At 30.9% G+C, this 14,390-nt stretch overlaps 1 protein-coding gene across 1 annotated transcript in view; it reads left to right on the forward strand.

Annotated features, from left to right (window-relative positions):
- LOC129216649 (SHC SH2 domain-binding protein 1-like) overlaps nt 1–14,390 on the forward strand; it is a 31,813-nt gene extending 17,423 nt beyond the window's left edge. The window contains exons 7-9 of the mRNA XM_054850866.1: nt 5,826–6,082; nt 9,659–9,903; nt 12,772–14,390. Coding sequence (XP_054706841.1) covers nt 5,826–6,082; nt 9,659–9,903; nt 12,772–13,009 — 740 coding nt within the window. The 3' untranslated portion in view covers nt 13,010–14,390. The remainder of the gene's footprint in view (nt 1–5,825; nt 6,083–9,658; nt 9,904–12,771) is intronic.

Genomic DNA, 14,390 nt, shown 5'->3' on the forward strand with positions numbered 1-14,390 from the left:
TTGAGGGTTAACTCCTGACTCCATCCCTTTCCTTTACTCTACCAAAGATGGCTAAGCATCGTATTTCAAAGCTCCAATTTCCAACAATTTCCGATGGAAAGTTACAAACCCCGTTCCTTCCCCCTACGTCATAAAAGATGGCTTACAACTGCGTTTTTGAGACTTCAATTTCAAAAAATTTCCGGAGAGGTCCCCCATGCCTTTCTTTCCTCATCTTTCAACATCACTGAAAGATCGCCTAAAACAGCGTTTTTGGAACTCCTACATCGAAAAATTTCTGTTGAAAAGTTCTGAACCCCATGTCTTCTGCTACGTCGTCAAAGATGGCTTACAATTGCGTTTTTAGGATTTCAATTCCAAAATTTTTTCCGGGGGAAGGCCCCCGAACCTTCTGGTGTTTAGCAATACTAAAGATATCTAAAATTGCGTTTTTGAAGCTATCCTAAAACGACTGGGGAGAACTCATGTATCAAATCTTTCCCTTCAAGAACACAAAGATGGCAAATAATTCTGTTTTCGAAAATATACCCTTTACAGGGGTCGATCCAGCGCCAAATTGGGGCCGCTTTGCGGCCCCTTCACAAAATTCTGCATGGCAAAAGCGGCCCCATTCACAAAATTCCGCGTCGCAAAAGCGGCCCCATTCACAAAATTCCGCGTCATAAAAGCAGCCCCTTCACAAAAATTTATAAAAAGGCAGCCTTTTCACAATATTTTTTAACCACAAATGTGTACGCATCTACGCGGGAGCCTCTTCCACCTTCCCCCATCTTATCTTTTTGCTTGCTGCGTGAGGTGTTTTTGCTTAAGAGCGTCAGAAGGGGGACGGGAGAGGGACACTTGTGATTGGTAGCTTGTTTTCAGGAAAATCCTAAATTTTACTTTGATTACGCAATATATATTTAGTATTAATTTGTGTTGAGTTTCAAAATCCCATTCTAAAATAACTTTACTTAAAATAAAATTATTTTACATGCTGTTTTTATATTTTTATTTGTTTTGAAGATCTTGATTTCCTTACATCGGCCATGGTAAACGAATTTTTCGCATTTTTGATGTTTACTGTACCTTGTTAAGAGGCAAACAAATAAAATTTCTTATATATTTATTAACATCATTAAATTGCAAAGTTTTAAACGAAATACCTACTCTGTAAGAACGTCAAAAGTTAAAAAATTAAACGCTGAATGCTGGTGCAGTATTATTTTGGGTTTTAATTACTTTTAAGTTTTTCAAACACATACATGGAATCTTTAATGAGTATTTCACTTCTGTGTTAAGAAATATGTGATATCTTTGAGTCTGTTCATATTGTATTTATTAGGAGTTATCATTACGTTCAGCAGCATGTGCAATTTTCATTGCTCTTAAAGTATTTGAGAAGGGCAAACAGGAAATCTGTTGTGAGACTTTCACCTTAAGAAAGTGTGTCTTGCATATGTATATTTGTAAAAAGCATTTAATGTAATGTATGTGTCAAATTACGAATAAAATGTTAAGGGTCTTACTTCCCCCCTCCCCCAGCGCATTTTCTCTTGACAGCTTTCAGGTATTCTTCAAGAACTTGCAATCACCCCTGAAACGTGTCTAGGGCTTTTCTATAACGATACGACAGCTAAAAATGCTTTAGTATAATCTTTTCCAAGAAAAAAATCACGAAAAGTTCTTTTTTACAAAAATAAAGAAAATTCACAAACGTATTTTGCTTTTTCATAAAAATAACGAAATTTCACAAAAATATTTTGTTTTTTCACAAAATGGGGACCCAAAAAAATAAAACCTGGATCGACCCCTGCTTTAATTAAAAAATAAAAAAATCCGTAACGGGACCCCCAAACCTCCTTTCCACTTGTTAATCTCCAAATAGTCTAAAAATGCGTTCCAAACAAAAATTTTCGGGAGAAAGCCTGCAAACACTCCTTCCTTTGCGCGAATATTAAACAGAACTCAATCAACAAACAAATCCAAAACTATCTTCAAATTATATTTACAAATGCAATTTTAGTATTTCATTATGTTCGATACGTAAACTGGTAAAAAGAGATGCCATTTTGGTGCTGCAACCTTTCTTTTATAAGGAAAAAAGTACAATTGAGGACCTGTGTGTGAATAACAACTGAAGAAACTTCACGAGATTTCAAACAAATCAAAAGTTAAAGGGTTTATTTTTGATAATAGATCCAGAATATTAGTAGAAACTTTTTTTTTTCAATTTTTTATTCTTGTGTGTGTGTGTGATACTCGAAACACTTATAACTTTCATTCAAACTCTTTGAAGAAAGCACATTATTCGAAAAAAAAACATGCTTCAGTTCTTACAAATTTTTAAAAAATTTTATTTTCATTAGTCCTCCCCCCCCCTGCCCTTAATGAATTACTCAATCGCATCTCTCAACAGGATTGTCTGGATCCACCACTGATCGCTCCCCTAAAATGACCGTCTATATACTTTCTGCGACCCCCCCCCCCCCTATCGGCATGCGCCTTCAGAAAAATTGGGGTATGCGCCTTTTTGAGGACCCAGTCCGACCCTGTGGTGCATTTTATTCCAGTTTTAATAGCTTTTGTGGAACACAATAGATTTGCAAAATTCTGATAAATTGATGCGTGTTAGTTTTAGAACTACTTTTAATTTAAAATTTTAAGTACTTTTCTGAAACTTTCAGAACTTAATTCTTTAATACTTGCTGCTGTTAGCATGGAAAGATGTCACCTGATGCTGATTTACAGGGGTGTGCCAGCTGTGCCAATTGAGCCAAACTGCACCAATTGCCGATCCTGCGCCAAACTGCTCCAAAAGACTGCTAAATGGACTTTTCTGCGCCAAAATCTGTCAAACTTGCACCAAAAGTGTGCTTTTGCACTTAAATGTTGCAGTTACTTTAGCATATTAGGTAGTGTTGCAGATTATCATGAAATTTGTGCATTTGGAGCTTGTTTTTACGATTTTTTTGACATAATCCCGATTTTTTATGCATTTCAAAATCCAATTGCAAACGCTTTTCAAAATTTTGATCGTTTTAATTTATCGTCTGATTCTGTTCCTTTGATTTCAAAAGTCTTTTATAAAACATTATTTTCAACAATTCATATTTTTTGTTTTCAGAAGTAGAGGACTTGTAAGTTCGTTATTTTAATCTAGGGTTTCCTGATATTTTGGACAGAGAATTGATCTCTTACTTTGGTTGGAAACACTTAAGATAGCAAAATATACGGGAACTCTAGTTCTCTGGTAATGAATATGCAGACATTTCAAGTTTCTGATTTTCAGGCTTTTCCATAGTCTTAGCCTGTCTTAATTTTTTTTTTAATTTATTTTTTCAGTTTTTATATTTTTTTCACATGTATTTTAAAATTTCTTTTTCTTATGACATCATATCTCAAAATCATTTTTTTTTTCATTGCAATTTCATTACCAATTTTGTGAATAAATATCAAACAATTAAAAATAAAAAGTTTTAATGTTGCCTTTGCATGATCTTTAGATTTGTTAATCAAGTAGTTCAGTACCGTAACATATATGCTTTTATATATATATATATATATATATATATATATATATATATATATATATATATATATATATATATATATATATATAGTCAAATGTAAGTAAATAACTACAAAAAAAAAAAAAAAAAGAAAGAAAGCAAAATAAAAAGATTAATTAATAGCCCTTCAAAACTCATTTGTAACTTGTTACAGTCAAGTATTTAAATTTAACCATTCTTCAGGGTGGCGACAGATCAGAGAAAAGTCAGGGAAATATCAGGGAATTTTGAAAAGATAACAAAAAATCAGGGAAAATTGATTTTATGAAGAAAAATTTTTTTTTGCTTTACAAAATTAAGTACTTTAATTCCCTACGCATTTTCCGCCAATTATCTGTTCAAAACAAAAGTAAAATTAATGAGGTGTGATTATACACTGCCTTATATTTGTGCATCTTTTTTCTTCAACGTCAAAGTATTGAATCTTATTCATTAACCACAGGATGAACTTCCTAAGATTGCTTCTGTGTCTGTTAGGTTGTTTATTTTACCTAGCTTGAAATTTCCTTTTACGCTTTCAATGCTACGTAAAATAAACAACCATACAGGCAAAAGAGGAAGCCTTCATTAATGCCTTAACTCCTTTGCCTTTATTCCATTGTCTCGAAGTAATTAGTGCACTTTACTCACGATTTCAAGAAGAAATCTTTGGTTTTTGAATTAATACTATAAAAGCTTAAAAGTTATTACTTCTTCGCATTTTTAATTTAATTGCTAAAATTTAGCTTTCAATAAAAAAACTTTGTTTTTTGCCGTTATACTATTTGTTGTCACTGCTGATTATAAAGGTTTTCTTTTCTTCAGACTTAAGTGATTCTTTAATTTTATAACCAAGTTGTATTCTTTTATATATTTTGAAATTAACTAATTGCTTTTTTTTTTTCTTGCATTTCCAAGTTGTTTGTTACAAAAACAATCTAAGATTTTTTTTTCATTACACACTGAAATAATTTGAAATAGTTACCTTATGTACTTAAGTAAATATCTTTATTTTTTTATTGTTAAAATGCTGTACTCATTTAATAAAAACCTATGTTCTTGATTAGAGAAAAACCCTATGAATGGGATGTCAAATGGTTTCATCTGTTTTGCATAAATATGTCAATTAGTTATATAAGAATAACTACATTACCTCTATTCTTTCACTATTACTTGTTATTCTTGCAACAATTATCATACTGTTTGAAAACTTAGTTCAAAATAATTTCAATTTTTAGTTCTATCATAAATACACATATGTTTTTAAGAGTAATTTTAATAGTTTCTTAAAATTCTTATGCTCAGTGGTTCCTGGGAGTTTTTTTTTTAATTTCCTATAATATTTCCATGTAGAAAAATTTAATATACTGTTTTGTAGGGTTTTCCCCCCCCCCCCAAAAATTGACTTGATATAATGCTTAAACGTACAGTGGATTTCAAGTCGAGCAAAGAAAGAAAACCTTTATCATTGGTAACTTAAATCAGGGAAATTTGAACTTAATCAGGGAAAAGTCAGGGAACTTTTTTTCACAGTTCCTGTTGCCACACTGTCCTTTTTTTTTTTATGTATGTACGTATATCTTAAGCTATTTACATGTGAACTACATAAAAGCGAACACATTTTAAAAATAGTTATCAAAGCACCATTAACTTAAATGTGCACTAAAGCAGTGTATTAAGCAAATAAATGTGTGAACTAAATTTAAATCAGAAGACGTGTAAGAAAAAAGTAGAGCAGGCCAGAACTTGTCTTTTGCGAAAAATATTAAATAATAACAATAACAAATGTAATCAAGAGAGCTTCAATTAGTAGTTTGAGTTATGGTGTTTTTGCACCCTTAATCTCCTTTTTTTATTATTTTATCATGTCACCCATGTTTCTGTGTGTGAAATATACATAGTTGTTCCAAATTGATGCAAAATTTAAATTTTTGCTGCTCACTCTGCTCTAAATTTGCAATTTTGCTGCTCAGGCTGCTCCAAATTTAGCAGTTTTACTGCTCCCAAGATTGCTCCAAAAGGAAGTTTTGGTCGGCACATCCCTGTGATTAATATATAAAAATGACTGAAGTTTTGGGATTTAGCAAAAATCTAAAGAAGTCTAAATTTAAATTTGGAGTCATAAAATTGTTTTCTTCCCATTAACGTGGCATTTTACACTTATTTTTTTACCCGATTGCTGAACATGCATCTTTGACACAACGTATGTTTTTGAGATAGACCGTGCAAGACTAGGCAATATAGCTAGTACAGATATTTGTTTCTTAAATTTCAATCGTTTTCTTTTTACTATAGGTGTTGGTGCTTGCACAGATATAGTTCTTGAAGCTACTGGAAATAGTGATGTATTTTTGAACAGCTGTGCACAAAACTTAAGGGTTGAAAATCTGACCATTAAAGCTAAGTCTGGACTTCTGTGTGCATTACTGGTTCATCATGGAACTTTGTCTTTGAAAGACTGCATCATTGAGTGCAATAAATCTGATATAGGAATATTGTTACTGGGAGGCTCTTCAGCAACTGTTGAAAATAGCATTGTCTGCAATGCTGCCGTAAGTAATTTTTCAATAAAATCTTTCATGTGATTTCTGTAAAGTGACTAACATTCTAATTCAAGGTCTCTCAACTTTTCTATACTTGCACCCTTAAAAAATTGTATGAACTTTTGCATCTGTAATTGACATTTGTGTGCTTATTTACTCTTTAAAAACTTTTGAGAAAAATTTAAAAACTGTTTGAAAACTTTTAAATCCTGCAAAAATATTTCAAGTGGAGCAATTTATTTTAGTTATAAAAATTTAATGCATTTATGTGATATTTGTCAACTTTGTTCTCATTTTAATGAAAGTTGAAGTATTGAATTATTTGTCTTTAAATATTAAAGAAATCTATATGAAACTAAATGCTTCATTTATAATGACATCAGTGTTGATTTTTCTATTTACACATGAACTTGTAAACCCCAAGGAGAATAAACAAATTTTGCCTTTTTTTTTTGAATCAATGTTATATATATGTATAGCAAATCATCAAAACCAAATATGCAGGCAATATACCAAAGAGCCAGGTTATCACATTTATGTTAACATTTTTGTCAAGTTCTTTCAGATAAATGAAATTAAAAAAAAAAAAAAAAAACTGTTATTTCTTCTAAAATACGTTTTTACCCCATGCAGATCAGTTCAGATAAATTGCTCCGATGTAAACTAACAACATTGAATCTGTAGTGACGTCATTCGGGCGATTCACTCATTTGAACTGGATTGGGTTTTGGTTAGTTTCTGCATGTGATAACCGTGAGAAGTTTTCTAAAGTTTTGGTGTGTGGCAACATTTTTTGTTTTGCATAAGCGATTAAAATTTTGAATGTTGGTTGTTCCATTATGTGTGTTCATGGATATATAATGCTGCAGGTTTAAGGGCATGCTCTCTCTTTCTCTCAATGTTTTTGTGTGTGTAGTCTGCATGTCAGTCTTGTCCAGTTCAAAGTAAAATGGCATAATTGTCTTGAATACTCGAAAAGATGCATTTTTTTTCTGAGTTAATTTGAAATATGTAGTTTGCCATATTTGATGAGCTGTTGTTTGTTGTTAGAATAACGATATATTTTTAATGTTCCTGTTGAACTGGATTCATTGCAAGTCAAATGCATTGTCTAAGTATTAGCTCATCCAATATGCTAAAATAAAAGGATATTTTTTCCTTCGGACCTTGTTTGTCATGTGCTTTATTTCATCTGCTACTCTGCTGAATATTTCAGAGTTCTGAAATGCTTCCTTCAGGCCTACAATTTAAAGACTGCAGTTTCGTTCTTTTTAGAACTCGTCAGTCTGGATTAGTGAATAACTGAGCTGGAGGGAGGCAGATGTGATCTCATAATACATCAAGTTCTGCCTTAGCCTTGGATTAGAGGCAGAGACCTACTGCGAAATATGCATATTATCCAATATACCAAACACCAATTTTGCTACATTAAATATCTGTCTTTTATTTGGTATAGATTCCAAATTGTTTTAAAATAAAATTGTTTGGCTAATCTGGGAATGAGTAAAAGTTATTACTTTAGTAGGGTTGTGGGCACTTGGAACAGCTTACCGGAAGAAGCTGTAATGAGTAAAAGGGCAGATAGCTTTGAGAGGGCCACTAATCTTCATTGGGACTAATAAACTGACGAGAATCAGCCTAGCTAAACTCGGAGCCTGTTGCTGGTCATCACATTTGTATTTGTAAAAATGTACATTTTTTTAAAAAAATGACGCAAAGATTCTATTTTAAGCAAAAAAAAAAAAAAAAAAAAAAATAAACCTTATGAAAACATTAGATTCATTCACTCAACATGTTAATTCTAACATTTCAGGAAATAGTTATTAATCTATTTTTGCGTATAATGTTCAAAATATGCAATTTTTCAAAAATTTTCTAGGTAAAAATTTTTAAAACAAGAAAGAGAAGGAAAGTTTTTTCTTCTCCGAACCACATTCAAACGATTCAATCCAGCCAGCCTTTGTTTTACTCTAGCCTCAACACTATGTTCCTACTGACGAATGTCTCCTACATATTTGTGGAAAATAACATATGTTTCTTGCATTTTTTACTCTAAAAGAAATTGTCATTTTAATTCTTATGCATGTTAATATAATCTTTTGCATTTAATCACTAAATGTTTTCAAATGAAATACAAATTCAGTTTTTAACACATTTTTTGGAGCAAATTGGTATTAATTTCAATGCAGACTATAGTCATGTCCTAAATTGACTACTACATGAAGATATATGGCACAGCTTTTGCTTGCCAAGTTTTTGTTGCCAACTTGAAAATATATGCAAAGTGTGTCAAAAGCAAATCCGTTTACCGTTTTCATAAAAATTAATTCTAACGCGGGTGCATAAGTACACATCATCAGTCATTTAATAGTAGAATAAAGAAGTATGGAATCCACATTTTCTTTTCAAGCTTTACATTTACAAATGCAACTTTTAAGGAATGAGAACTATGTTTCTTTTAATTGATGAGTCAAAAAAATGTTCATCATCATTGAAGTAAATCTCATTTCTATTATCCGTTCTAGTTTCAGTTCAGTATTCTCATTTTTTTTTTCTGGAAAAAAAAAAAAAAAAAAAAAAAAAAAACTAAAAATATAGTCAATAAAATGAAATTTTTTGCATTTTTTTGGCGTAAAAATGTTTTTGTGTAGGGGAGAGTGGGGCTAAAAGTTCTGCGGGTAAGTTGTTCCCTTTGAAATAACTCAATGAAGAAAAAAGATAAATGTATTTTGTAAATACCTGGTAAAATGAGATGTTGCAGTGCACCGATGGCAGCTATATTAGCCAAGCCAGTGACGTCCAGTATATTAAAAGCTGAGAACGTGCATAACTGTTCCACTTTTGTAAATATTTTCATTTTTGAACTTTTTGGTCTTTTTCACAAAATTTGAATGATAGAGTTTACTTCTTTGGTGTTTTTATGTAAATATCTGTTGTGCATTCTAAAATACTTCTCTGAACAATTTGCATAGTGTTATCTAAACTAAAATTTATTTTTTCAAGGACTTGTGCTTGCAGAGCTAGTTGTTCTTTCTTTGTGGGGCAAGTTGTTCCAAGGAACAACCAGCCCCAAGGAACTCCTTGCCCCTATTTATCTATAGCAGCTGTGTAGTAAACAAAAACACATATAAATATTTTATGTATACATTCATTACCTTAGAAATATAGAAATTGAAGAATGTCGACTCTCACCGGTGATTCATTGAAAATATTTGGTCGTTCTCTAATAGACAGAAGAATAAAATTTTTGAAGATCAAAATATGAAACAATTCTAATGTTTTCAATTGCCTTCGATTTCTGTGTGCTGAACTTTATAATCATTTTTTTCTTTGTATTTAATGTGCAATAATTCAGTTATTATTTTTCCATAGTAAATATATTTACAAAAAATAGAAGCATGACTCATAAAAGGCTATTAAGACTTTAACACAAGAGCCATGATGGGGGAAAATAACTGATTGAAATTTTCATTTTAGCACAAAACATATTTGATCCTTCTTCATTTTACTACATACACTGTTCGGACAATTAATATTGTTTATTACCAATTTTGTATTCATTTGGTTCTATTTTATTTTTTGCAGAAAGATGGCATACAACTAAGATCCCTGAGCACTTTGTGTCTTAAGTCCTCTAAAATCTTGCAATGTGAGAGACATGGTTTACAGATAGATGTGGAAGATGGGAATTCAAGCTCTAATTTCACTGATGTTGAAGTTTTTGATTCCCAAATTACTGAAAATCGTGGCCATGGGTTGTTCCTGAATAATGCTCCGATCTCGGAAATATGTCTTCAAAGGCCAGACGGTGATTTTAGTGTGCTTAAACTGTAAGATGATTAGCATTAGCTGTTTATTCTCATCTATAGTTGTTACTGATGTTTTAGTATATATAGTCAAAGACAAGATTGATTTTAATGCTCTTAAATTGTATGTGTGGGTGTTAAATGTTTGGTATAGTGGTGCCTTAATTGTTAAATGCAAGTTTGCTACAAATCATTCATTTGTTTTCTAAACACTATGTATCGAAAGTTATTGCAAGTAGAACAATGTAGAATAGATGGAAATAAAAGTAAATAAAAAGCATACAAATTAGACTGTTTCACAAAAAATGATAGTAAATTTTTCAAATGGCATACCCTCTTATATTTTTCTTCTTATGTCAAAACAATTGTGAAAAAAATTTCATATAATTTGAACAACTGCAACTCGTTTCGACATGCGTCTAATTGAATAAACAAGCATTTGTGTGGCCAAATCAGAAGAAAAAAAAACTTTTTTACAAACTCCAAATTTCTGTCAATGAAACGTTGCCCCTATACCCACACCCCTATGTACCACAAAAACATTTATTCAAATTTAAAACAATTTAGTTATCCCACACTTGGCATAAAATTTATAATTTTCTTCAAAAAAAATTGATGTTTTTCTATTTATCTTTTAAAAAAGTGCATATAAATTTTAATAAAATATCAAGTTCAAAAATTATTAGTGAACATTTTTCATATCAACATTTTCAAATGAACAATAAAAAGAACAATGTATTTATAATGAAAAATTTAACTTAACCTTGAAAAAATCTTTGAGTGCTATGTGGGTGACTTAAATATTGCAGGAGAGCAAAAATTTCTATTTAACAATAATTACCAACTTTACTGTTTTATTTTTCAGTTTAATATTTTCGCAAAAAATTACCTTACATTAAAAAAAATGTATTGAAAAAAATCAATTTTTTTGAATTAAATTATAAATTTTTGGCCTAAAGGGGCATAAGGGCAGCATTTTATAATTAGAAATCTCGAGTTTCTAAAAAGTTTTTTTTTAAATCTTGCCTAGCATTGCAAGTGCTTGTTCACACTTTCAGGCTAAAGTCGGCAGTGGTTGCCATTGTTCAAATTGTATGAAACGTTTTTTACAGCTGTTTTGACGTAAAAGGAAAAATATAAGAAGGTGTGGAAAATTCATTGATTGAACGGAAAAAGGTTTAGATTGATAACTTAGCTCATCTAAACATGGAACTACTACTAGAGAGCTTCCATTATTTCTTTTTTTTTTTCAAAAATGTCCATTTTCCGTACTCTTATGTAATGCTTGTATTTATTGTAAGCTGTCCAGGGCTAATCAATATCATCCTCTTCTATAACATTTACAGTAGCAGTTGTAATCACAAAAATTCAAGCCTTGCAAAATATTTTTGTTTTTCAACTTTTGATCTGTTTATATAAAATTCACAAAATTTTCAACTCGTAAAATCATTGATATCTTCATTTTCACTAAAATAAGTGCCTGTACAGAATTGGCACAGTAATCTCTTTGAAATCTAAAACGTTCATCCACAGGACATTCTCAGCATCCAGGAAAAATGAAGGAGTTGCTGACTAGGCAGTTATCTCTAATTTAGATACAAAAATTTGCAAAGTATGAAAATTACAATGGTAGACAAACTAATGACGTTAGAGATAGAACAGATGGCAACAAAATGATATGCGTAAAGTCAGCCATATTTTTTATGAGTCTTATATCTCATTGCATCTGCTGACGCACTTGTGTAAAATTTTGCCAGTCAAATTCATTTGAACCTGGATTTTTTTTCAAGTTTATTTAAAAGTAGTTTCCAGAAATCCCTACTAAGTACTATTTTTTCGTATGGAACTACTCACTACATATAACTTACTGAATACATATACTTTGTATAAAAAGTAGTGCGCTACACAACAAACTACTAAAAATGTAGCTACTACAGCAGCATCACCACTTGTAGTGTGCTATTTCCATCCACTGGCATTGACTAGGTGTAATACAAGGGCAGTCTTTTTAATGACAACAAAACAAGAAAAGCGTTTTTTGTGTGTTGGAGTATGTGATATTTATTTGTTCTTGCTGCACTTTAGAAAAATATCAATGACCTTCTTTATATATCCCCACTATCGAAATCGTAGAATTCAAGGATTGCATCCATGCAGCCACGATGACTTACCAGAACAATGTGGGATGCAACCAAGACAAAAAATAACTTTTCCAGTTTTGTCATCATTAAAAAAAATTGCACTCATATTATTACCACAATTCCAAAGCTTGATGAGTTAATGGTTATTTTCATGCATTCGTTATAATCAGTGGCGGCTCGTGGGAGGGGTCAGAGGGGGCCCAGGCCCCCTCTGGCATCCATGATCTGACCCTCTCACTTTTTCAAGGCACAAGTCGCCACTGGTCATGATTTTACATTTGCATGGAAATTCTTTGCGGGATTAGAAATCTTGTGGGATTAATCCCGCTGTGTATCACTCGGGATCAATGGAGATTGGAAATCCTGATGCATACAAAGGATTGGACTCTAGCTCTTTTAATACTGATAAATTATTATAAAAGATTTGTTTTGTGACTGGTGGTAAAAAACAAAGACATTAAAAGGGCATAAAAAGGGATTTGTTAAAGGAATTTTTCCAAGAAAGAATGATTTTAGCTGGATACCGATTAAGATTTTATAAGTTACAAACAAAAAGGCTCACATTTCGCAAGGTTAGCGTGTTAAGCTATTTATGCTTCTATAGATTTAAGCTTTTAACAACCAAATCATTCTGATTTCCTTACTAAATCCACGTTTTCGTTAGATCAGTGCTTTTATTTAAAAGAGTTCAACTGTACATATGCTTAGTGCTACTTAAACTTCTAATGATTTTTTTCCCATACTTTTCCAGCTTTCCTTGGCTAAAGCACAAAATAGAAAACTCTGTTACAGAGGGAAACCTACAAGCTGGAATAGGAGTTTCTTCAGCCTGCAAATCACATAACAGTGTAACAAGACTTACTTCAAGATTGTATCCATCTATTCCTAAGGATGAAGAACATAACTGTTCCGTACTCAGTGATATTCTAAATGAAGTCAGTATGGTTGATTTAAATACTGCTAAGTACTACGACTCTGTTTTCGACTGAAAAAATATTTGAAAAACCATGCAAGATCAAAGATATTTTGGCAGCTTTTTTGCATTTAAAATTTAAGTGTTTAAATTAATTTTGGTAGCTGTTTATTCTGTGTGTTGAAAGTGAGAAAAGCATTGATGCTCAGTGTATAGATTGTGAGGAAAAAAAGCATTTAATTTATTTTATTCAAAATATTTAAAATTAAATGTGTTTTTAATTGTTATGACAAAATTTCAAAATTTCATTGTCTTGTTCTTAGTTTATATGTTGACTTTGTTTAAAAGAGTTTGATTTTGTTTTTATGTCAGATCTTTTACAAAATATAGATAACATCAAAGTGAAGAAGAAAATTTTAAATTTAGCCGAAAGCTCACTATTTCACAAATATAAATCTACAAGTCTTGGTCAGAGTTTCGCCAACCTCTCTAAAGAAAGTAAGAAAAAAAAGTATGACCTTAACAATTGAATATGGGTGTTATTTTATGAATTTTAAAAAGATATGAATTCAACTTATGTTTTTAGCTTTTTTGTTTTGTACAATTTAATTACTTAACAAGTCACATAGCTTCTGTTACTTATAAAACGGGAGTTGTAGCCCTGCTGCATTACTGTAAGTGATGGGTTTAGTATTACGATACAACAAACTTTGCAGAGACATAAAGACATATTTTTAATAGCATGTGTGTAAATATCTATTTAGTGCATTTATATGAAACATACATACTCTTTGCAATTTACTGATAATCAGAACACTCTCATGATTTTACACATTAGCTATGAAACAATATAAATATTTTTTAGACATATTTTATGGTTTAATGTAATTTGTTAATATATAACAATATTTTTGTGTGTTTTGAGTCAAATGAAATGTTAACTTTTATGAATAGATTTATTTTTATAAAATTTTGTTAGCATTTAAAATCCAATCTTGTTAAATATTAGAGATTTGGATCAATTCATACCTTGCTATCTCTTGCAGTTCTAGTCAAATTTTTCATATTCTTGCTGGACATCCACATGTTTAAAAGGAAACTATGAAAAAGTTATACATTCTTTATTGTGAAAATGTCACTTTCCTTGCGACTTCAAAATAATAAAACTCAGTGGATAATGCATTAAAATATATGAGAAAAGATGAAATATATTTATAAAGTTACAACTATATATCTGTATGAATTTCAAATTTTTTATGTAAACTTGGATTCTTATGTTTTTTGTGTAGTGTTAGAGTTTAGTGTTCTTCTGTAAAAAATATTTTGTTAGTTCTTTTATTAGTTTATTATAGGATTTAGTAAAATTTACCATCCCGCATAATATATATAAAATGAAAAGTTTTAAACAATTATTTATTTGTAGAAAAAAAATATGTATATAGTAAAATAATACATGC

Source organism: Uloborus diversus, chromosome 2 (genome assembly GCF_026930045.1).
Source record: "Uloborus diversus isolate 005 chromosome 2, Udiv.v.3.1, whole genome shotgun sequence".
Taxonomy (NCBI): domain Eukaryota; kingdom Metazoa; phylum Arthropoda; class Arachnida; order Araneae; family Uloboridae; genus Uloborus; species Uloborus diversus.